The following is a 24,337-nucleotide window of genomic DNA, read 5'->3' as shown; positions in this document are numbered from 1 at the left end:
TCAAGATACAGTAAATAGTGCTGTCCAAAAGGACTTGGTGAGGTGTCTGCATTGTCCACTTTGACAATCACAAGACATACGTGGCTACTGAACACTTGAGATGTGACTAGTGTGAACTGAATTTAAAATTTAACTCAACGAGGTAAGTGGCTGCCATTTTGGATGTTACTGGAATAGAACATTCCTAGCATCTGAGTACCTTGAATTCAATACCTATCCAGTTTCCCCGCCCCCTCTGCTGATGCAATCATTATTCTGATTTGTGTCATCATAGATGAGTTTTTCCTGACCTTGAATTTCAAGATAAATGTAACTGATTTTCAAGATAAATGAAATTCAAGATAAATGTCTGTGAAATTCATTTTTGTTGTTGAAGGTAGCAGTGTTATTCTTCATTTGTAAACTGCTTGAATATTACATTGTATAACTATACTATGATTTGTGTATCACTTGATATTGTTGATAGATATTCGGATTGCTCCCAATCTTTGGCTACTGGCAATGACACTTCCATAAATATTCTTGGCAATATACTTTGGTGGACAAATATACTCAGTTCTCTTCGGTAGGTACCAAAGAATGGAAGTGCTGAGTCTCACCACGGTACCACAAAAAATGCAGTAAAGGACATGCTGTGTTATTCCCATTCTACAGAGAAGCACAGTGATGCTCAAGGAAGGTTAAGTGACTTGGCCAAGATGTACAGTGGTAAGGTAAATTCACTGTTGACTTCTTTCTTTACTAAAATGTACTTTTCTCCTATAAAATCAACCAATCAAAAATTAAAAAAAAAAAAAGACTGAAATGGCAAGTGTATTAAGAAGTCAACAGCACAGACTTTACTTCTGGGTTATGTAATGATGGTCTTCACTGCCGACACTGTTAACCACCATTATGTCCCACTGTTCACAGAATGGACACAGACAGTCTAAGTTTGGTGTTAAAAACCTTTGGGGCTGTAAAAGTAACATCTGATATTCAAAGGGCAACTTTGTGGAAAGTAAAGAATTATTTCTGTTATGATGTGATATAATATTTAACTCAGGGGTTGGCAAACTACAGCCCCGGAGTCAAATCTGCCAGTTGCTTGATTTATAAGTAAAGTTTTACTGGAACATAAACAGCCATGCCCATTCCTTTGCATAATGCCTATGGTAGCTTTTGCTACAATGACAGAATTAAGTAGTTGCTATACAGGCTGCAAAGTCCACAAAGCCTAAAACATTTAGCAACCCCCGGTTTAATTCTTCATTGAAAACCTTTGTAAGATGAAAGTTCATGCATGCTTCTGTGGGTGTGTTTTTTTCTCCCAAGACCAACTTTGTTCTAATTCTGGGGTCACTGAACCCAGGAAGGTACTCATTATGCAAGACATGTTTTCAAGTCCTCTTACTGGCTTGATTACACACTAAAAAGGACAGGCAAGAAAGAGCAACATTTCCTGTTCTTAACCATCCTCTGAACACTGTGAGGTTTGAAGTATGTTTCTAAAAGTGAAATCAGGACACACTAGTACTGATACAGTAGAACCTAAATGAGTGAAGCAATAATAAACCTTACTGGTTACCAGTGAATAAAAAATAACTAGCTTACAAGCTTATTATGAATAAAGATGCATTCACTAAAATTCTAACTAGAAAATACACAGTGTAACAGATGTAGAAAACAAACATGGTTACTAAGGGGAAAACAGTGGGGGCAGGGATAAACTGGGATTGACATATACACACATCTATATATAAAATAGATAACTAATAAGGACCTATTATAGTGCACAGGTAACTCTACTCAATATTCTATAATGACCTATATGGGAAAATAATCTTAAAAGGAGTGGATCTATGTATAACTGATTCACTTTGCTGCACAGCAGAAACTAACACAACTGTAAATCAATCATACTCCAATAAAAATTTTTTTTAAAAAAGAAAATGCAAAGAACTGAGTGTCAGCTGGCCTTTCTTTTCCTCCAATAAATTTTAGGAATAAAGGAATAGGCTACATTAAAAGAGATTCAAAAAGACTGAGTACAATACACACGTATCTGTCTTCCTAGAGTAAAGGCAGGATTGATAAACTTTCTACTTACTCTTCAGAGCCTTCTATATTGATATAAAATCACCATTATTTTCAGCAATTATATGAAAGAGCTAATTTTTAAAATTTTATTTATTTTACTTGGAGGCTAAGTCATACAATCTGGAGTCCAAATCCAGGTTGCTTCTGACTGACTGACTCACCTTGGAAAAATTGTTGAACTTCTTTCTCTCTCTTTTAGGTTGTTTATTAAAATGTGGGTAAAAATAACTAGCTTACAAGCTTATTATGAGGATTAAATATGATAATGTATGTAAAGTACTAAGCTTAGTGTCTGGCATGTGGTCAAGGCTTCATATCTGATAGGTATTATTACTGTTCAAACTGGAGGTCGGACATGGATGGGAGGTGTTCCCTGAATAAAAGTCTATTATGAAAGACAGAACCACTCACAAGCTGGGCGGGAAAGAACTACAATGCTTTATGTATACCTGCATAAAGGGTGAAGAAAAAAAGCTAACCACAACATTTAATCAGTAAACAACACTCTATTATCCAAGTTTCTGCAAACTATAGGTTTGAATCATTGAAGAAGAATAAAGTAAATTCAAATAATGATCATGGGGAGTCTGGGTTGGTGAAGCATGTCAGAAGACCTGTAAAATATCTCCCTTTGCATAGCTGGGTTCGATTGGTTTGTACTAGCCTCCCTCATTTGGTGAAAGGTAGCAAAGTAGAAAATACTATTTCTGTACGTCCTTTTCTGAAAGAACACCTCTTTAACACCTCTGATTACAATTTTGTGGTTCAATGCTTATGAAAAGACTTCAAATAAACCCAGTATATTTGTAATTCCATTTTGGCAACAAAGAGAAGAGCTTTGTAAAATGTCTTCAGCAGTTTCAAAGCCTGCATAGAAAATGCCCAATTTCCTGTTCCTCAGCTCCAGGATACCCACTGCCTCTCAATTTCAAGGTTCCATTGCAGTCCATCTCACCATAATAGCAGGCACAGTTAGACAGAAATGTCTAACCATGTGTTCTAGAAAGAACTGATAGAGAAGCAAGAATTTTCTGATGACTCCATCATGAAAAGTCCTGATTTTAAAAGTCCTGAAATTAAATATTGCTATCTGACCCTGTGCCCTCCACATCTTCAATGCCCACTAATTTTGCCCCTGCTAACAGAGAACATGTTCATGGGGATGGATACATCTTGATCTCTTTCCATATCCCAAGAATGCTGAATTAAAGTACATCTGGCAGGCAAAGCCACTGAAAACCAGCAGTTTAGCAAATATCTAATGACTGTTAGAGGCAGCGAGTGAATTTAATTTCTGTACTTTGTCCTCCCACCCTGTGATGGGAGAGATAGGCAGGGAGTGACCAGAGGGAAGGTTTATGACTACCGGCATTATGTGACTCTCATGTGAAATCCACACAATAAAACAGGAGAATCAGCAGTTCGATTCTGGTCTCAGACTAACATGTCTGTCCCACTGCTGCACTTTGCCTCAAGGGAAACAAAGGAGGAAACACACACCTTTGTAGAATATGGGCATTTAAGCATCTGAAGACCATAAATACCTTGGCCTCTCCGTTTAGTGATTTAGTCAATATTTAGTTGAACATCTATTCTGTGCCTAGCATTGTGCTTAAGTATCTGCCCTAAAGTGGTGAATGCAAGACATGGTCCTTGCTCTTAAATAATAGAATCAGGAGAGGGAGGCAGAAAATAAGGGAACAAATAGCAACTAGTATGAAGAATTCATGCTTTTGAACTGTGGTGTTGGAGAAGACTTTTGAGAGTCCCTTGGACTGTAAGAATCTGCAACCAGTCCATCCTAAAGGAGATCAGTCCTGGCTGTTCATTGGAAGGACTGATGTTGAAGCTGAAACTCCAATACTTTGGCCACCTGATGCGAAGAGCTGACTCATTTGAAAAGACCCTGATGCTGGGAGAGATTGAGGGTGGGAGGAGAAGGGGATGACAGAGGATGAGGTGGTTGGATGGCATCACCGACTCAATGGACATGAGTCTCGGTAAACTCCGGGAGATAGTGGAGGACAGGGAGGCCCGGCGTGCTGCTGTCCATGGAGTTGCAAAGAGTCGTATATGACTGAGTGACTGAACTGAACTGATGCAAGGTAATTTCAGATTGTGTGATTTTCTATGATGGTAAAAAGCAAGGTACTGTTACAGAAAAAAACCAAACCCCAAACATGGAGAAGCCTGTTTTAGGTGGAATGATAAGGCAGAATTTCTCTTAAAAGGTTACTTGAAGGAGTTCTATGAAGAACATTGGAATGGGGGCCGAACAACTGTGGCAGAAACTGAGATGATCCCCAGTGACTAACATTCTACTCACTTGCCCTTGAGGGTGGGGGACTCTATGTCCTTGTTGCTGTTTAGCTGCTAAGTTGTGTCCAACTCTTTTGCAACCCTATGGACTACAGCCTGCCAGACTCCTCTGTCCATGGGATTTCCCAGGTAAGAATACTGCAGTGGGTTGCCACTTCCTCCTCCAGGGAATATTTTCGACCCAGGGATCGAATCTGCGTCTCCTGTATTAGGAGGATATTGGCATAGGCCAATTCTTTACCACTGAGCCAGTAGGAAAATCCGGGGGGACTCTATGACTTGCTTCTAATTGATAATATATGACAAGAATGAAGAGATTCTGCAGATGTAATTTAAATCCTTAATCAGTTGACTTTAATAGAAAAGGATGGTTATCCTGGATGGGACTGACTAAGGTGATTAAGATCCTCTCTTTTGAAAAGATTTTTTTGACGTGGACCATTCATAAAGTCTTTACTGAATCTGTTACAGTATTGCTTCTGTTGTTTATGTTTTGATTTTTCAGCAGAGAGGCAGACCTGAATCAGGGATGGAACCCACACCCCCAGCACTGGAAAGCTAACTCTTAACCAGTGGACTGCCAGTGAAGTCCTGATTAATCAGAGACTTGAAACACCAGACAAGTTCTCTCTCTCTACGGCTGGCTTTGAAGACTTCTATAGCTGCGCTGACGTAAGAACATAGCCCAATCATAGTTGATTCTAGCCCTATGATTCCTTGTGCACTCAGAGAACCCAGCTAAGTAATGCCAGATTTCTGATCTACAGAAACTTTGAGATAATACATGGGTAGTATCTTAAAACATTGCATTTGTGGCAATTTTTACACAGCAACACAATGAAAACAAATACAATACTCTGAGCAGGAAAAAACTATAAAAGTCACTAGGAGTAGTTTTGGGGGTGAACAAAGAGGAAGATTGCCAGGAGGTAAAATATGGGCTTGTCTGTGAGAAAATAGAAAAGTTTAGGCTTTATCCCAGTATCTGAAACATGGTGGTTAGTGTGCAGCAAGCAGGTAAAACATTTGTTAAATTGATGAATGAACTTAGGAATAATGAAAGTACACTGCCAAATAAAAGTGTTTCATACTAGTCTGCCGTGTCCATCCCCTCAGATGTTAAAACATTTCTTCAGTAGGTATTTATTAAAAGACCATTATGTACAAAGAAACGTAATATTGACAGAGAGCCAAAAAAAAGTGATTAAGAAATACAGCCAGGACAAGAAGCAAATTCTGAGACTACAGATCTTCTGGAGACTTATGGATTAGGAAAAAAAATCTACTTAAATAGAGATGAAAGATTCTATGGGAAAAAAAAAAATATCTACTTAAATAGAGATGAAAGACTCTATAATGAGGTATAGATACAATCCAGTAATCCGGGTCACAGCTGAAAGCTGATAATGTGAGGTTTCTGCTCAGAGTCTAATAAACTATTTGAAAAGCTGCCAAGTGTTAATCAAGTCCAAGGAAGACAGCCCTGTAACAAGATCACATCATCAAAAGAAACATCAATGACGGACTGGAGAAAAGGTAATGAAATGTTAATACTGAAAATGCAAAGATGTTTATAGACTGGGAAATTATATTCTATGTGTTTCTTCTCAAGTCTTCTGGATTATATGAAAAAATCTCTAGAAATTCAGAGAAGATAAATGAACAGAATACTGTCATCTTCATCTAACTGCAGTATGTATGTTGCCTTGCTGCCCACGAGGCACAATTGATGGCTGAGGAGAAGATTAGACTCATATCCCCACGTTTCCAGGAGCTATGGGTGAGATCATAAGGACACAACCAGAAAGAACCGCTGTTCTCAAAGAGCAGAACAGAAACATGAAGAAACAACTAACTTTCTTAGCTTCTACTCATCCATATCCCCTTGGAAATTAGTTGGGTTGCTTCCCTAAGAAGGATTTATCTTCATTTAAAAATACATAAAAGTGAAGCACCTCTGAAGTGTTTTTCAAGGAGAAATGCCCGCACATTTCAGAATAGAACAATTAAAACTCATGAAGTTAAGCATATGGGTAGGAAGTTGCAGACACCTGGTACATCTAACTGGGCATTAAGTCAATTCCAGATGTGGAGGTTACTAGAAAGAATGAGGAAAAAGGGTGCTTTGCATTCTTTAAACTTTTAAAATACATCATCATCATCTTTGCATTTTATGAAAATAGAAAGCAGGTCTGTGTTCATTTCTCAGATGATAACACCCATTCTCAGAGGTTATCCTATGTTTTTTGAGTAACAGATGTCAACTCAAATGGCTATGTAATTGCTTCTTCTCAAGAGTCTGGGAAAATAAAAACAACACTGATTTCATAATAGGAATTTTCAATGATTTTACAACGATGATTATGCTGTATGAGCAAACTCTTCTCTGAGCCAGAGCCATGAGCCTTCAAACACGACCATCTTTAAAAGATTTTGTGTGTAAATATGGAGACGTCTATTAATCCTCCTTGCTTTAAAAAAAAAATGGTTTGATGGACATTCATTTTTCAACAGACAGTTGATGTGTAACTGATACAATCACTCTTTGTTAAACATCCTTTCTCATTTGAGATAAAAACAAGTTCCTGGCAATACCTCACAGAGAGATCACAGAAACCATCAGAAAACTGCACCAGAAATCAGATTATACTTTCCCCTAAAATACAATATGCATACAAGGAAATAAGCACATTTCTAGATTGAAAGCACTTATGAACTGCTCTCTCTCATAGGGAGAAGGATCAGAAAATATAAAGCAAAACAAGCATACTTTTACAAATGAAAAGTATATGATTTTCAGTTCTACGTCTTTGCTCCTACGAGTGGATAGAGTACTGCAGAGTTGAGTATAATCTATGAGAAAGCTAGTGAGTGTATCTATAATTTCTGAAACCTGATTGCAGGGTGTTAGAAGTACAGACTTCAGGTCAAATCTGTTCTGGTTAGTCTGGGGCTATTTTCAGGGATGGTGTCAGAGGGAATCTATCTCATCAATGTCAGTATTTAAAGGAACTGGTCACCAGAGTCATGCTGCCCACATCAATGGTGGTGTAAGATTATGTCAGAGGCAGACTGATAAAGAACATCTATTTTAATGATTATGGTTCCCATTACTGCATAGCATTTTTTAAATCTAGTATATCAAAGTTGTGATTTCACATGTATTACTTCTAAGGTAAAGACAGGCTTACAAAGTGGGTTAAGTGTTGGCTTAATTATGGATATTAAATAATCACACAGGTAGTACTTGGAAATGGTATAAAATCATGAAGGTGATATATTAATGACTGAGGTCTCAAATACAACACTGAAGATAATTTTCTTCTTTTGATACCTTCTTTGTTGAGATTTTTGCTATTTGTTTCTATTTACAAAATACCTATAAACTTAAGGTAGAAAATGTGAAAACACCAAAAAGCACAAGTGAAAAACACAAAAACCAATCATAATGCTTAACCTTAAAGATATCATAACCCTTAAAAATAATCATAGTTTAGATTTTATTGTTTGCCTATCCAGTCCTTATTCCATAAAAATGGAATTATATCTTCACACTGGTCCATAGCCTGACTTTCCACTTATTCCACAAATATCTACTGAACATTTCCCCACATGGTAAGTGTTCTTTTTCAGCAACTATTTTGCTAGCTGAAGAGTATTATCTCATAATGTTAAAATCTAGTTAATCAATCCCCTCCTACTGGGAATGAAGGTTTTTTCTATTTTTTTCACTGTCATATAAAATGCCGCAATGAACATCTTTGGACTTAAAACTCTTGATAAAATCTCTGAGTATCTACTTAAAACAAATTTCTAGAAGCAGAGCTGCCAGGTTAAAAGGTTTGCCAAATATAAAGGTGTTTGGCTGCAAATTAACAGATTATGCTACAGAAAGTTTACCACAATAAATCATTCTACCAGTAAGTGATGAGAATACCCATTTCTGTAACATTTGCAATGTATTATTGTTACCAATGGAATATTTCTTTTAAAATACTTCTGATTGTCAATACAATTATATAACTCAGATGACTAAACACATGGAACTTAGAAATTCTATAATCATATATTCAGAATTATTATTTTTTTTTCTTTCTGAATTACCTGTATATGCTCTTTTCCCTGATTTCTACTGAGGTGAACCAATGAAGCAGTAATCAGACTAGGTGTCAGTATAAAATAAAATACTAAATGCCTTAAGTATTCCAGTCCCAAGACATTACTTCCTTTTACATTTCTTATAACTCTCTTTCAGCTAAGGGGACAACCATTATTTCAGAAGAGAAGACATTACTCTTTTATATCATTGTATTTTTTAACACCACATAGAAAAATCTTGAAAATGAGTAGAATAAATTAATTTTTTAGGAGAAACAAGTAAAACAAGGTCCTGCCACTTTACCATAGTCAACAAGTTCGAAGCAACCAAGGTAAGAAATGGCATATCAATAGATTCATTTCAATGATGCTGATGTTTAAGCAAGAGCAGAAAATCTTCATGATAAGCTAGCCACTGAAATTAGAAAAACTAATCCCTAGAAACATTTTATGCCTAGCAAATTTAGGAATACTTGACTAACTCTAATTCTGCATATTACTTACCACTTAAGTGGGTGATTGTCAATCTTTTTAAAGCTATCACAAGTCATCTTCTTGTCGTAGACAAGAGGGTGGTGATGGATGGTTTTGCTACCTACTTACCCCAATCTACAAGTGCTACATGGGATGCAGTACTAATACATTAATTTAAAATAACAAATAAATTTAATCTCAAATTGAGGCTTGAGAATTTCAAATACTTTTTAACCCATCACAGAAACTCTCTATCTTTGGATAGGAAACCAGGGTTCTGAACTGAAGTGGGCTGAGAGGAAAGCAGGGTGTCAGGAATACCTTTGAATATTATATATATATATACACACACTATATTATGAGATTTCAAACAGATTCCTGTTTACTAAAACATCCAGAAATTTTAGGGTGAGCTATAATGGTTGATAAGAGCCTACCAACTAGTTAGAACAATCTGCCATCATCCATTTATTAATGCAATAGGCATTTATGGAACAGCTGTTTTGTGTCAAAGTACTGGAAATACTTCGACAAAGCATTTGACAAAGTATTTTCAATACTTTTTAGAAATATTTGCAAATAAGGCAGAGATGAACTATCGTCCTCATAAGGCCAACATTCTGCTGAAGGATGGGCAGAGAGGGTGAGACAGATAGTAAACATAAAAATAGGTGAATAGGAAATGGAAGACAGTGGTAAATGCTTTGATAAAAATCAAACAGGGGAATGGAAAAGACAGTGACTTGGCAGGGTGTGAAGCAAGGGAGAACTTTAGATGAAGTGGTCCAGGAAAACCTCATGGAGAAGCTGACATTTAAGCTGTGCCAGTCATGCAAAGGTCTTGGCAAAGAGTATTCTAAATTGAGGAAAGAGCAAATGCAAAGGCCCACAGCCAATGTGATATGTTTGGGAAACAGCAAGAAGGCCAGTGAGAAAGCACACAGGGAAAGCGGTGTGATCCAGGCTGATTCCTGCTCCGCCTTAAGCCTTAGTTATGAGTTGGGATGCCATTCTAGGGGTGAGGGGATGGCCACGGAAGATTTTAAGTGCAGAATTGGCATGATCCAGTTTACAATTGTAAAAGATCACTTCGACTGGTGTGTGGTGGGTACATTTTCTTGGGCAAGAAGGGAGGCAGCATTACTAGTTGGGTAAACACTGATCATCGAAGTAAATGATGTGTGCCTTGAATTAGCAGATAGCCATGGAGGCAGGAAGAAGAAAATCTCAATATCCTGTAGTTCTTACATTAAACATTTAATTATATAGAACAGAATATTATTCAGCCACAAAAAAACAACGAAATAATGCCTTTTGTAGCAACACGGATGGATTTAAAGATGATCATACTAAATCTACCATACATAAATTAGATAATCAATAAAGACATACTGTATAGCATTGGGAACTCTACTCAATACTCTGTAATAACCTATATGTGCAAGGAATCTAAAAAAGAGTGAATATACATACATGTATAACTGACTCACTTTCCTATATAGTATAAATTAATACAACACTGTAAATCAACTATACTCCAATAAAATTTTTTAAAAATTAAAATATATATATTTATGGCACTGTTCTGATGGTGTCTGTTGACTTTTTGCTTATTCCAATAGACTGTAACAAACTTTAATTGCTACTATTTAGAAAGTGCCCCATGTTACTCCAGGCTTTGCATACCTGCATTCTTATGACTGCCTCCCAAGCTCATGTGTGGGGAAGTTAACTCCAAAGGCCTCAGAGTTATTTTAAGTGAGGAGTTATATTAAGATTTACCAAGGTTTACTGGATTCTGAGCAAGGAACAATTGTTAGTCAATGAACTACAGTGTCCTCATTTAACCAACTTTAGGGGTACAGCTGTACAGAGAAACCAGCTAAAATTCTATAATGGTTCTTAAAAGGCAACGGGGAGCAAGATTACTCGGAAGGGAAGCTCTTGTTTAAAAAAGCATTTTTCTGGGCCCTACCTTGAGAATGCAGAAGGAGAATCTAGGGCTGGGGCTGGAAATGTGCCTTTTAAAAACGCTCCCAAGAGACACTCAATAAACTCTGCAAAGTCTGCTGAGTAGGCACACAATAGGTATTTGTTGAATAAAGGAATATAATGGGGAAAGATTTGCAGTTAATGAAGATCTAGAGTACTTCACTCCCCCAAACTTCCATCCAGAGAAAATATAAGCGCACTTTTTGGATGGGCCCAAGATGAGCCTGGAGGAGGGCACAGCAACCCACTCCACTATTCTTGTCTGGAGAATCTCATGGACAGAGGAGCCTGGCAGGCTAGAGTCCACAGGGTCGCACAGAGTTGGACATGACTGAAGCAAATTAGCACACACGCAAGCAGAGCCACCTCAGATCCACTTGGAAATTTATGGCGTGACTAATATAAAGGTACAAGCCAGGTTTTATGGAAGTTTTGTTTAAATAATTTCTCTTGACCAGGTGCTAGGTCCAAATGTGTCACCAAATGAGGAAGTACAAGCCCTTCAGCTGGTACATACCATCTATTTTAAAAGCACAAAATCTTTAAAAAAAAATCATCTTGATCTTACGACACTTTCCACAAAGGGGCCAAGTGACCCCCTGAACACAACACACACAACATCTAGGGGCCAGGAGATTTTTAGGAGCTCACAAAATGTTTTCATTTCTTTTAAAAATCAAAAGAAAAACCTGAAAATATTCTAGACCGGACCATATTCAACTTTTATCAATGCGGTTACAAAATGTAACTTTAAAATATATTAAAATTACAAAATGTAATTTAAAAATACATTTTAAAAAATCAAGATACGCACACGAAGGCAACAATGTCTAGGGAACATAGAAGTTGTCATAGGGCCCCGCTTTTTTTTTTTTTCCTGTGCTGCATAGCTCGGGGGATATTAGTTCCCCACCAGGGATGCAACCCGAGACCCCTGCAGTGGAAGTGCGGAGCCTTCACCCCGGACCACCAGGGAAGTCCCTGGCCCTGCTTTACTCACAGCCCTGAGCCTGGGTGACAGCTTCTTACCTGGCAAGCATTGTACAGGAGTTGATGCTCGAACTTCTTGATCCCAAGAATGTTCTGGAACATCTCGTAGAGTTGCTCTTTGCTCAGAATCAGCTCGGAAGCGGCACTGGCCGTCATCCGGGCCTGCTGCTTCCTGGGGTCCTCCTCCCCGCGGTAAATGGCATCAAACTTGGCCATCCAGGAGCTCAGCACGGTCTCCTTGCTGAGGCCGTCGATCTCCGGCAGGCTGCGCACGCGCTTCTCGATGTGCTTCTTGAAGACTTCTCGCGAGTCGTTGGCGGAGCAGCCGCCGCTCTGCACCATGCGTGCCACGCGGTCGCTCTTCAGGAACACCTGTGCGGGAGGGGGCGGGGCAGACGTCAGAAAGCTGCCCTGGAAGAAGTGTTTCCTGGGGCAGGGGCGGGGTTGACCCCTTCGAGGGCATCCCAGGAGGCATCGGGGTGGGTCACAGCCTGACTGCTACCTCCTAGCTGTGGGAACTCAGGGGAGTCTCTTAGGTGTTCTGCTTTTGTGTCCAAATCTGGAAAATGGGAATGACAGTGGTATGTCCTAGATTGTCGCAAGGATAAAATGAGACAATCATATCCTGAGAGGCAGCATAATATAGAGAGACTCGGTTGCTCAGACTGCTTGGGTCCTTTCTCTGCCACTAAGTGGCCGTATTTCTTTCAACAGATTAGCCTCTTTGTACTTCAGTTTTCTCATCTATATAATTGGGACAATAGTAGTTTTTACAGCACAGGTGCTACTGTATGAGGGATAAATGAGTCAATATATGATAAACACCTGAAAGGGTGGTTCACATTAATACCATATGGATTGCTGTGGTGGTGGTGATTATTTTTATATGTAAAATAGCAGGTATGATGTCCGGTCATAGCACTTCACACAGTACATAGTCCACTATTTACATCTCATTTTATCCTCTCAGGGATACTCATCACAATTCATATTGAACAAGGATTACATAAATATGTATTTCATGCCTGTCTTCCCTCCCCAAATGTAAACTCCATGTGGGCCAGAAATGCCCCTTCTTCTTCCCCCAAATATCACTCACCCATCTTTAGAGTAGAGCCTCCTGCTTTGAGAGTGAATAATGAGGAAGGCAGGCCTTACACTCAATCCATTTTGTAAATGGAAAAGCCAAGACTTCAGAGAGGAGTCTTTTTTTAACTCATTAATTCAAAATGGACAACTCTATAAACGCATGGTCTCCTGACTTCACCCTGGTTCCTCCCTTTCCAATGAGTCTCAACTGCCTGGTGGGACAGCCCTTGGTTATTTTGCTAGTGCTGCCTTGATCCTGGGATAGAGCAGCCATTAACAACAGTTTGCTTTCACTCCATTTGAAAGCTTATATAAGCTACACAGTTCTGGGGTGTCATACAAGGCAGTGAAGCTGCTGCTTCCTATTCACCAAGAGGAAACACCTCATGTTTTTGAGCCATGTCCTGTCCTGGTCACAGTTCAGAAGGTGCATAAATAACCTTCCAGAAACAGAACAAATATTCACTTCCCTGTCATATTTCAGAGAATGCCTGTGGTAGGTGATGGCTTGAGGGGCATCTCATTGCCTTCCACTTCATCACAAAGCCTTCTTTGGGGAGGAGAGATGTTAGAAAGTTGGACTCCATTTATTGTCAATTGAATGAACTAATTCAGGGAGAAAAAGAACCAAGGATTTGTTTCACAGGCTACAGGCCACGGCCTGCTCCTCTGTGCTTGGGAATGGTACTCAGTTGAGACCATAGCGTTCATTTAAAAATCAATTTTAAAAAAAAAGGTTACAAATGAATCTTGAGGCTTTAAGAGCTTTAATGAGCTAGCAATTCACCCAAAACTCTATAATGCTTAATGCAGGTAGTTTCTCCATGTAACAAACACAATGTGTTTCAGTTATAGGTCTAGATCTCAAAGAATATCAAAGTTTTGAAGCAAAAGAGGAAGTTTCTGGATAGACAGTATAACACTGTGACATGACCTGTAAATCATACTCCCAGGCCATTAACTTTCTGTGTAATCTTGGGTAAGTTACCTCATCTCTCTGATCCTCTAGTATCTTATCTATACACTGAGGGAGTTGAACTATAAAACTTGGAGCTTGTCTTTTATGCTGTAAAGTTTATACTCTTACTCATGAGTCCATTCATCCTTTTTTTAGATACTCACTGGAGGAAGGCATGTGCCAGGTGCCAGGGTTAGAATGAGGAGGAAAAAGATGTTGACCCAGCCCTCATGCCTCTGTGACATTGTCCTAATCATCCCATACAAATATCATTACAACCTGGGACAAGTGCTAACCAAGGGAAATTATGCAAGTTCATGCATGCTTGTAACCAGGAATACATTCCAATATGTGGTCAGGAAAGGCTTCCTGGAAAACTCCTTTAGGGTGAAATGTGAAAGATGGATAGGAGAATGAAAGAAGGAATAACATATGTAAACACACTGAGGATCTGAGGAAATAAGGAGAAGTCAGTGTGGCTGTGGTGAGAGAAGTGTGAACATGGTCAGTGTAAGACAGGTAGAAGGGGCCGGATGGCTAGCGGCATGGGAGGTTCTATTAAGAACATTAATTCTCATTTGAAGGGCACTGGGAAGCCACTGAAGGCTTTAAACCTAGACATGACACAATCAGGTTCACATGCTCTGGCTTGAATGTAGAAAATGGACCTGAAGAAGGCCAGGAGAGTAGACAGGAGGCCAGTTGAGAGACAGCTTATGAGCACAGGTGAATGATGGTGGTAGCGATGCAAAGGGGTTAGTTAATTCCTCGCTGTCAGCACTAGTGAATATTAGAGGTGACTTAAAAACATTCACTCAACAATGAAGCCACAGTCTCCTTCCATTTGTCCATACCAGAGTCCCACAAATTTGGAATGGGACCGCATTTCAGGTTCTCACCACCGTATTCCTTTCCCTCATGGCCCCTCCACAGCTGCTATCTGTCCTTTGTCTCTCTAACTTTAGTTAATGTCTGAGGCTCCAGCTAGACTATATAAGTCCTCAGAAGGCAGGAGTTGTATCTGCTTTGTTCCTATTATTTTTTCCGAGTGCCTAAGACAGTGCCTGGCACATAGCTGGTGCTATGTCGAATGAGGAAAATCAGCGAATGAACAGCAGGAACAAAGCAGACATCTCAAAGCAGAGACCCTATGGAGATTATATCTGGATGGAGGGAAGAAGGTAAAGAAGATACCAGCAAGCACAAATACACGGGTCTCTTAGAAACAATTGACGGACACTACATTTTCCATGAGACCTGACAATAGGGGATAAGAAATGAGGAAGTGTTAGTCTCTCAGTTGTGTCTAACTCTTTGAGACCCCATAGACTATAGCCCACCAGGTTCCTCTGTCTATGGGATTCTCCAGGCAAGAATACTGGAGTGGGTTGCCATGCCCTTCTCTGGGAAAGAAATGAGGATATTGGCACATTGGTCCCAGTCAGCATCCATAACTGGTGATCCCTGGGTCGTGCACACATTATTTGCTTTCTACAGGTGCTTCCTTTATACACAATAGCCACTAAATATATATTTGTTGTACTACTAGTGGATGGCTGTAGACAATCACTTAACCTGTATCAACTCACTCTCCTTCACCATTACCTGGGGTTCAACCAGCCAGCCTTCTCTGAGAAAGATCAAATTGAAAAGACTCTGCAAAGTGGAGGGTTCCATCTGTCCACAGGCAAGATACAATCGCTAGGCCCCAGAACAAAAGGGGATGAGTGGAATGTTAAGAGAATAGAGGAAGGAGGCAGAAGATGGAGGAGACGGACAAGTGCCATAAAAGCAGCAAGTCCGCCACAGGGAGAAGCGGTGGCAGCAGAAAGCTAATTCCAGGCACATCACCTGTCTTGGCTTCTCAGTCTTGTCCAAAAGGAAGCCAGGCAGGCAATGTACTTGGGTGTCTCTAAAACGACCCTTGAAATTCATTTGTTCCAGGAGCTCTATCTGGTATTTTGTGTTTTGTTTTCTGTTTCATTTTTCAGTGGCTCTTGCAAGAGACTTCAACTCCAGGCACAGCTCTATGCGGCACATCCATAAATCCTGCCCGCTTCTCTGCCAACTCTCAGACAGGTCATAATGGGAGAGGGCAGATAAACAAATAAATACAAAACAGTGAAGGGCAGTCAATTCAGCAACTCAGCCTCATCCATCAGTCTTTCCCTCCATTGCCAGAGCCAAGCAGCCTCAAGGTTGTTTTAGAAACACAGAAGCGCATCGGTACTTAATGATGGGACATGCTATGGGGTAAAGCTGGCACAGCTCCTGCTTCTCTACAGACAGGCTGAGAACACAAGGCAGATCCTCTATTGCTCTACAAAAGCACATCATTTCAACATAAATAAGAAAAGTACCTAGATGCTATAGTAAATAAGATTTTAAAAACCTACAAAAACCAGGTTACTAACAATGTTTCTGATGACTGGCACACACATAATGGTAACCATGGGCTCTAGTGTCAGACAACCTGAGATCAAATTCTGGCTCTACCAGCTGCTGGTTTTGTCAGCTGAGCAACTTACTTCATCTTTCTGGGCTTCAGTTTTATCATCTTTCAAATGGGAATCATAACCACCCTCCTGTGCAGGATTGGCAAGGGAATTCAATGAGATAATGAAAGTCAACTGATGAACATGCTGCCTGCCCCAAGAACGTAATAAAAGTTAAATGTTATTTTTAAATTGACTATTATACAGCCATGAAAAAAAGATAATTTTTCTTCTTTTATCAGCATCAAAGGATGTCCATGATATGCTGCTAAATCAGAGACTTCCAATGGTAGGGGTGAAGTGGGGTTGGGGCACAGGACTGTAACTTTTGATTGAGAACATCACAGGTACTGTAATAAAACTTTTTACTGATGATTGAGCTAGCACAGGTTTGACTTTTGCATAAGTAGAAAGATTGAAAACAACTGTGAAATGAAACAAATGGGTTATTAACATTTTTTAGTTATTTTCCATTTTAACATGGAAATCAAGGAGCTATCTTTACAAGTATAGATATATCAAAAAATACCTGGAAAGACATATACCAAAATTTAATAGTGGTTGTCTAGCATGATGGGATTAGAGGTATTTTCCTAACCATTTCATTTCTATTTTTTCCCTATTGTCTAGTTTTATAATTGACATGTTTGACTTTCACAGTTATATAAAACACCCCTTTCTATGTGGGAAAATGACAAATTTTACTTTCACTGAGACAAGATGCATGTAAATTTCTTAAATAAAAAGCATCTTTGGATCTTAAAGATATTTTTTGTCAGAAAGTAAGGGGAACTTAGGCAAATTTAAGAAACATATCTGAGGCCATGACCTATGGTAAGTGGTGGTAGGTTAGGAACAAAAGTAGTTCCCTTGCCCTTTTCTATGTCCTTTTCCCCTGCCTTGACCTTGTACCTTCCATCCCCGTGTCTAGGCCCCAAACTAGGGAATGGACTGATTCCGTAACTCTCAATCCTCTTTTATCATCTACTTCTACACAGCAGGTGGGCACTATATCACCACTCTTCCACTCTTGTATTCATACCAGCACTTTTCTGTTGCAGATTTATGATGAGGTTGTATGTCTAAGTGTGTGTGTTTGGAATTTAATCTTGACAGCAAGGAAGATTCTACTACAGATGAAGAAACTGAAGCTCAGAGGTGGCTGAGGTCCCACAGCCAGTTTGCAGCCAAACCAGAATCCACCCCCACTTTCAGACACTCAACTCATCCTCTTGCTTCCGGTCCCCTACCTTTCTGACACCAAGGACCAGTTTCATGGAAGACAATTTTTCCACAGACCGAAGAGAAGGGAATTGTTCTGGGATGATCCAAGTACATTACATTTATTGTGCACTTTATTTCTGTTACTATTACATCGGCTCCACCTGAGATCATCAAGCATTAGCTCCCAGTAGCTGGGGACCTCTGCTAGTCTTACCCACTCGGCCCTCGGCTCCCTCCTTCCTTGCCTGGTTTTTCCCACAGGAATAAATGCCTTTAGAATGGCTGGTTACTCTTTTCCTAGGCCACTGAGGAATCATAGTGGTTTTGCCTATGATTGCCTATGAAAATGTATAGCTTTATTTTAGAAAAATAGCCAGGTCACACACACATCTACTTTTCTTAGATAACAAAAAGTTCAGTGATAAAGATGAAATGATATATGTCACCCTGTGCAGAGGACACCTGCAGGTTTTGCCTGCCAACCATCCATCCCCTTCTGTAACAGCACCTCAGTCCGAGAACACCTTTATCGCTGCACGCTATTTCGCTGGGGCTGTCACTCACAGGACCGTGCGCTTCCTTTGCCAAGTGGTGAACTGGGGCCTGCACTTGGCATTCAGACTTCCCCTTCTGGGGTTCAGATTCAGAGAGGGGAAGCATAAGAAAGGGATGGGGTTGGAGTAGATTCATGCCAGTGATGGGGTATGCATTATATCCTGCTACCCAGCTTCCTGACGCTAAGCTATCCTGCATCCCATCTTTTCTCTAGATGGTTTTTCTCTTTTGATAACAAAACAACAGTTGTTGTTGTTATTAGGGCTTAATTAAGCCACAGTCAGTTTCTGTTACTCGCAATCAAAGAACTGTGTTGGATACACCACTCAAATTTAGTGTGACAAAAACTGAGGCTTTGTTAGAGAAGATCAGCTGAAAATAAAATGAAACAAAACTAAACTCAGTCATAGCAGTGGTACTGGCCGCAGTCCAGACAGCAGCTGTCCTGCTCTAACACGGTGCTGGTCTGCATGCCTTCTACCGTGCTCTACACTCCCTGGCCCCACCAGATGCCCCCGTGTGTCCTTCCAAGCAGGGTCTCAGTGAGGAAGGTTCTGTGAGACCTTTCCATCTGCCTCTTTTCACTGCTGTCAGGGTCAGCCTGTGAAGGAATGAAAATTAAGCAGGTAAATGGGGAGGGAGGTGAGGATGAGAATGGAGGGTGAGAGGGCTTATGTTTCACAATTTGTCTTAAAAGAGCTGAGAGTTAGAAAAATGTGGGGGCCCTGGAGAAACGGGATGGGGGGGCTCTCTGATGCCTTAGCACTGTGGCATGGAAACAGGATGAAGCTGCTGAGCTAGATCTCAGAGCATCCACCTTGGTGCCCAGCCCTCAAAGCCATCATGAAAGAGATTAAGGGATTAATCTCCTGCCCTGCTTGATCTGCTTTGCCACAGGGAAACTTGGTCTCCCTCTATCCTGACCCAGCTCTGCTTCCAGGCCTGACTAGCCTGCAATGAATGCTGGGCAGCTGGGCTCAGACTGGGCTGGATATGGGTGGGCACAGATGGAAAAAGGACAGTGACTTCCCACTCCCTTTATTTAAAAAGAAAATGCTCATCACTACTTTAGCAGGTTGACAAAGCATCTCAGAACTTTTGGAGAAACAGTTTTTATTTGTTTGTTTAAATTGTCATTATCACTTGTAAACTGGGATATGTCAGGGTTGGTATGGTGGGATGGAGAGAGAGAGAATATGTGTAGGGGAGTGGAGGTTGAGAATTTAGGAGAATGTTTTGCCTCTTAAGCATACATTCCCCCTTCTATTAGAAAGCATCCCAGTTTCATAATGGGAAACCAGGCCATTTCAACACAAATGCTTCCAGTGGAACTGAACCTGCTCTCCAGCTCCAGAGGTGCTGTCTGTCCTGGGTCTGATCCTTGGTCTACCTGAGCAAACACTGACATAAAAGCAACTGGGTCCCAGAGGAAGGGATGGGACTCTGCAACTGGGCAGAGGAAGAGATGCTAGCTCTCCACTGCCCAAGAATGAAAAGGAGAGAGAGAAAGGGATGAGTAATCAACTTGGAGCATTCCCAAGTGATATATCAATCGTGATGCCTTGACTAGGGACCTTTGCTTCAGAGGATTAGGCTTCCCAAGAAACATGAATCTCAAGACACTCTAAAGCTTTACTAATGAATACAGTAAATAATTAATACCCGACATTAGTTCCTGTTACTCAGATCTCAATATTAAATATTCAGTAATTTCTTTATGTCTATATTCTCATCAGACTAAACAGAAGCCCTTTCAAATAAACTAGCCACTATAGAGGAAAATATCAGGACCACTATAGATATCATGGTAATTTCCAGAGACTCATTAGCAAGTTGATGACTATTAATTTTCAATTTTAATTAATAGATAGAAATGGTGCTTTCTTGTAATTTATATCATTAGTCAAATGAGCTTTCTAATTAAGATCTGCAATCTGCAAATTTACAAACTCATGAATTACTCTAAACATGGAGAATTATTGATAAGTGTCTGCCTGGTCTCAACTGGTTTCCAGATTTTGACAAAAGGGGGATAATTGGTTTCAAGCCCTGGCAGTTTCTAAACAGAACCTTCTTAAATATATTTAGATTATTCACTGCCACACAACCACTATAATCACAGATCTCATCTCCATTCTCCCTTAAATCTAACCAAAAAGTATGTCACATCAGATGAAGCACTAAGTTCGACCCTTATCGGCAATCATTAACAGTTTGTAAACTGAAAAAAAAAACCTAAATCTGACATATATAAAAACAAGTCAGACTTCTAAAACAGATCCAAATAGAAATTTCATTGAGGAAAAAATGGCATGCAAAATGAGTCTGTGGATAGAACTAGCAAACATCAAGGAGATAAAGGCTGTTTACTATTAAAGGCTAATTAGCAAACCAATCAATAATATTTTCACAAGATCTCATTGCAATCTTGCTCCACTCTTTCCATGAAAGAAGGAGTCAAGTGCTTAGCAACAAGAAGGAGCATTTCATTGATTCAATCAGCGAACATTTTAAAAGCATCTACTGAGAAACACAGCACTCAAGGGCGGAATAAGCATGTGCTTATTGACTGAGGCAAGGACACCTGTGTTTTTGTTTTAAAACAATTTTCTACTTAAAAACTGAGTAAAGAAAGGAAAAAAGGAGGAAGGCATTTTAATAGCTGTGTGACTTTGAAAAACTGACCTAACTTCTCTGAGCCTCAGTCTCTTGATCAGTAAAATGGGAATATCACTGTTGTCAAGATTAAGCAAGAAATGGTTCGTAAAACACTCACCACTCTTCCTGGTATAACAATTTACAGTTTCCCTCACCCCTTGAACAAAATGCTCCTTTATACTCCTTAAAATTATAATCAGTCACAGACCCCTTGACCTCAGGAAGGATGGCCCTGTAGAAGGCCAAAGCTACTGTTCTCACTGACCAGTATTTCAGAAACCCTGGACTTCAGGTTTGAGCAGTGTTGGCATTCTTCTGTCCCGTGAACCTTACCTCGTAGTAACTCTGGACAGCATTCATAAAGGCTTCGTCAGCCACGATTTGGGTTTCCCCATTGAGGAAAGCCTGAAACCGGTCCTTGACTGTCTGCAGCTGTTGTTTGCTGATCTGTAAGAAACAGAGAAGGAGGAGATGGTGAGGACCTTCTCTAAACAAGGATCACAGTTACTTTATATTGAGGATGCCAGGCCCATTGGCATGCTGGAGCTGGCGTGTACTGGCGTGTGGAAGCTGACTGCTGTATTTGCAGAAATTCTGTGAGGCAGCTGTTAAACATATCATTACTAATAATTCATATAAATTAGAACTAAATTATATTAAAAACAAAATTCAAAAACTCAGAATTCAATGCTTCCTGATTCTTTGATTATCTGTGTTTTTGAGATTACTTACATCTGTTGTATTTCCATGGTGGAAATGATAGATAATGGGGTGCTACAATACATTTCTTCCCAGTTTTGCATTCAATTATGTTTTTTATTTTGAGAGGTAGATATCAGCCAAGGTGGGAGTCTGTATTCTACAGAAATTGGCAAATGCTACAAATCAGAGTTGGATTTTGTTGCTGTTTTTGGTTTTTTGAGATCTGTTTTCTTGTTTTTGACACACCATTGCACAAGCCCCTCAAAAAGGCTGAAATATCCTGCTTTAAAAAGATATAATAATCAAAACAGCATGATACTGGCATAAAAATGGACACATAGATTAATGGAACAAAATTGAGAACCCAGAAATTAACCCACATATATATGACTCACTAATATACGGCAAGGGAGCTAAGAATACTTAATAGGGAAAGGACAGTCTCTTCAATAAATGATGTTGGAAAACCAGATATTCACATGCATCAGGATGAAACTGCACTCCTATCTTCTACCACTCACACACACAGACACACACACAAACACTTCCTTGATAACTCAGTTGGTAAAGAATCCGCCTGCAGTGCAGGAGATCCTAGTTCAATTCCTGGGGTCGGGAATGGGGTCGGGAAGATCTGCTGGAGAAGGGATAAGCTACCCACTCCAGTATTCTTGGGCTTCCCTGTGGCTCAACTGGTAAAGAATCTGCCCACAATTTGGAAGACCTGGGTTCTATGCCTGGGTTGGGAAGATCCCCTGGAGAAGGGAAAGGCTACCCTCTCCAGTATTCTGGCCTAGAGAATTCCATGGCCCATGGTGTCGCAAAGAGTGAGACGTGACTGAATGACTTTCACTTTCACAAAATTAATTCAAATATGTTAAAGACTTAAATGTAAGACCCGAAACTGTCATACCACTAGAGGAAAACATAGGGTAAAGCTTCTTGACATTGGTCTTGGCAATGATTTTTTTGGATATCACACCAAAATCACAAAGAATAACATCAAAAATAAACAGATGAGACTACATCAAACTAAAAAGCTGTGACATAGCCAAAGAAACAATCAGCAAAATGAAATACAATCTGTAAGGAGAAAGTATTTTCAAATCATCTACCTGGTAAGAGGTTAATACCCAAAAGACATAAAGAACTCATATACCTCAATAGAAAACAAAAAAGATTTAAAAAATGGGCAGAGGACTTGAATAGACATTTTTCCATAGCAGACATACAAATGGCCACTAACTACATGAAAAGATGCTCTATTTTACTAATCATGAGGGAAATGCCAATCAAAACTGCAATCACCGCACATCTGCTAGAGTAGCTATTATCAAAAAGATAAGATACAAGTATTGGCAAAGGTGTTGAGAAAAGGGAATTCTATTAACTGTTGCTAGAATTGGTACAGCCACTATGGTTTCTGAAAAAATTAAAAATACAACTACCATATGCTCTAGCAATCCCACTTCTAGGTATACATTCCCAGGAAGGGAAGGAAGTCACTCTCTTGAAGAGATAACTCCTTCCCATGTTCACTGCAGTATTATTTACAATAACCAAAATGTGGAAACAACCTACTGCTCATCAATGTATGAACAGGTAAAGAAAATTTGATATGTATACATGTGTGTGTACATATGCACATACATATACATAGTACATACATACATAGGAATACTATCATACATACACAGACACACACATTGGAATATTACTCAGTCATAAAAAGAAAATCCTCCTTTTGCAACAACACATAGGGACCTTGAAGGCACTATGCTAAATGAAACAAGTCAGACAGACAAAGACAAATATTGTATATTCTCACATATGCAGAATCTAAAAAACCCGAACTCATAAAAAGAGAGACGTAGAGACTACAACAGTGGTTACTGGGAGCTGGGGGTGGGGGAAATGGGATCAAAGAGTGAAAATTTCTAGCCATAAGATGAGTAAGTTCTAGGATTCTAATATGTATAACATAGTGGCTACAATTTATATTACTCTTTTAAGTATCTGAAATTTGTAAAGAGAGTAATGTTACATGCTATCACCACAAAAGAAAAATGGTAATTATATGAGGGGATAGAAGTGTCAACTAACCTTCTTGTGATAAGATTCTGCAGTATATGCATGGACTGAATTGCCACACTGTACGTCTTAAACCTATATATGTTTGTTCTTGTCTGGAGAATCCCAGGGACGGGGGAGCCTGGTAGGCTGCCGTCTATGGGGTCGCACAGAATTGGACACGACTGAAGCGACTTAGCAGCAGCAGCAGCGTGTTATATTTCAAACATATTTCGATAAAGTTTGGGGGTAAGTATCCTGCTAAGTGCAGCATGGAAATAGACAAAAGTTTTTAAACTGTACTGTTATTCCAGGGTGTGGCATAGATAATTGGAGCAGTAGGTTATATGTGATTCTCTTACCTCATCAAACTTGCCTTTCTTCCCCACTTCGGAAAGCATCCCTGAAAGATTCCTATTTATTTTCTCTTCTCCATCCCTTATCTAGCTGTGTTCCACTGTCTTCAGTCTAAGGAAGCCCTTCCCAAACCCTAGCCTCTGTCTGCCTGCTAAGTAGTTCCAGGCCACATCATGTATTCTAACTACTTGTTAGTTATGATCAAATTTGTTAGATGATCTGTCTCTTCTTGCTATTTTGTTCACTGATGTTTCCCCAGGGCCAACTTAGTGCCTTA

General features: G+C 39.7%; 1 protein-coding gene across 2 annotated transcripts in view; it reads right to left on the bottom strand.

The window, feature by feature from the left end:
- CADPS (calcium dependent secretion activator) overlaps positions 1–24,337 on the bottom strand; it is a 477,637-nt gene that overhangs the window by 329,227 nt on the left and 124,073 nt on the right. For both annotated transcript variants that reach the window (XM_069560455.1, XM_069560454.1), the window contains exons 2-3: positions 21,265–21,378; positions 11,992–12,324 (exon numbers count right to left, since the gene is read on the bottom strand). In XM_069560455.1, coding sequence (XP_069416556.1) covers positions 11,992–12,324; positions 21,265–21,378 — 447 coding nt within the window. The remainder of the gene's footprint in view (positions 1–11,991; positions 12,325–21,264; positions 21,379–24,337) is intronic.

The sequence above is a fragment of the Ovis canadensis genome, chromosome 19 (assembly GCF_042477335.2).
Source record: "Ovis canadensis isolate MfBH-ARS-UI-01 breed Bighorn chromosome 19, ARS-UI_OviCan_v2, whole genome shotgun sequence".
Classification (NCBI taxonomy): Eukaryota; Metazoa; Chordata; class Mammalia; order Artiodactyla; family Bovidae; genus Ovis; species Ovis canadensis.
This window is presented reverse-complemented; position numbering and strand designations above follow the sequence as displayed.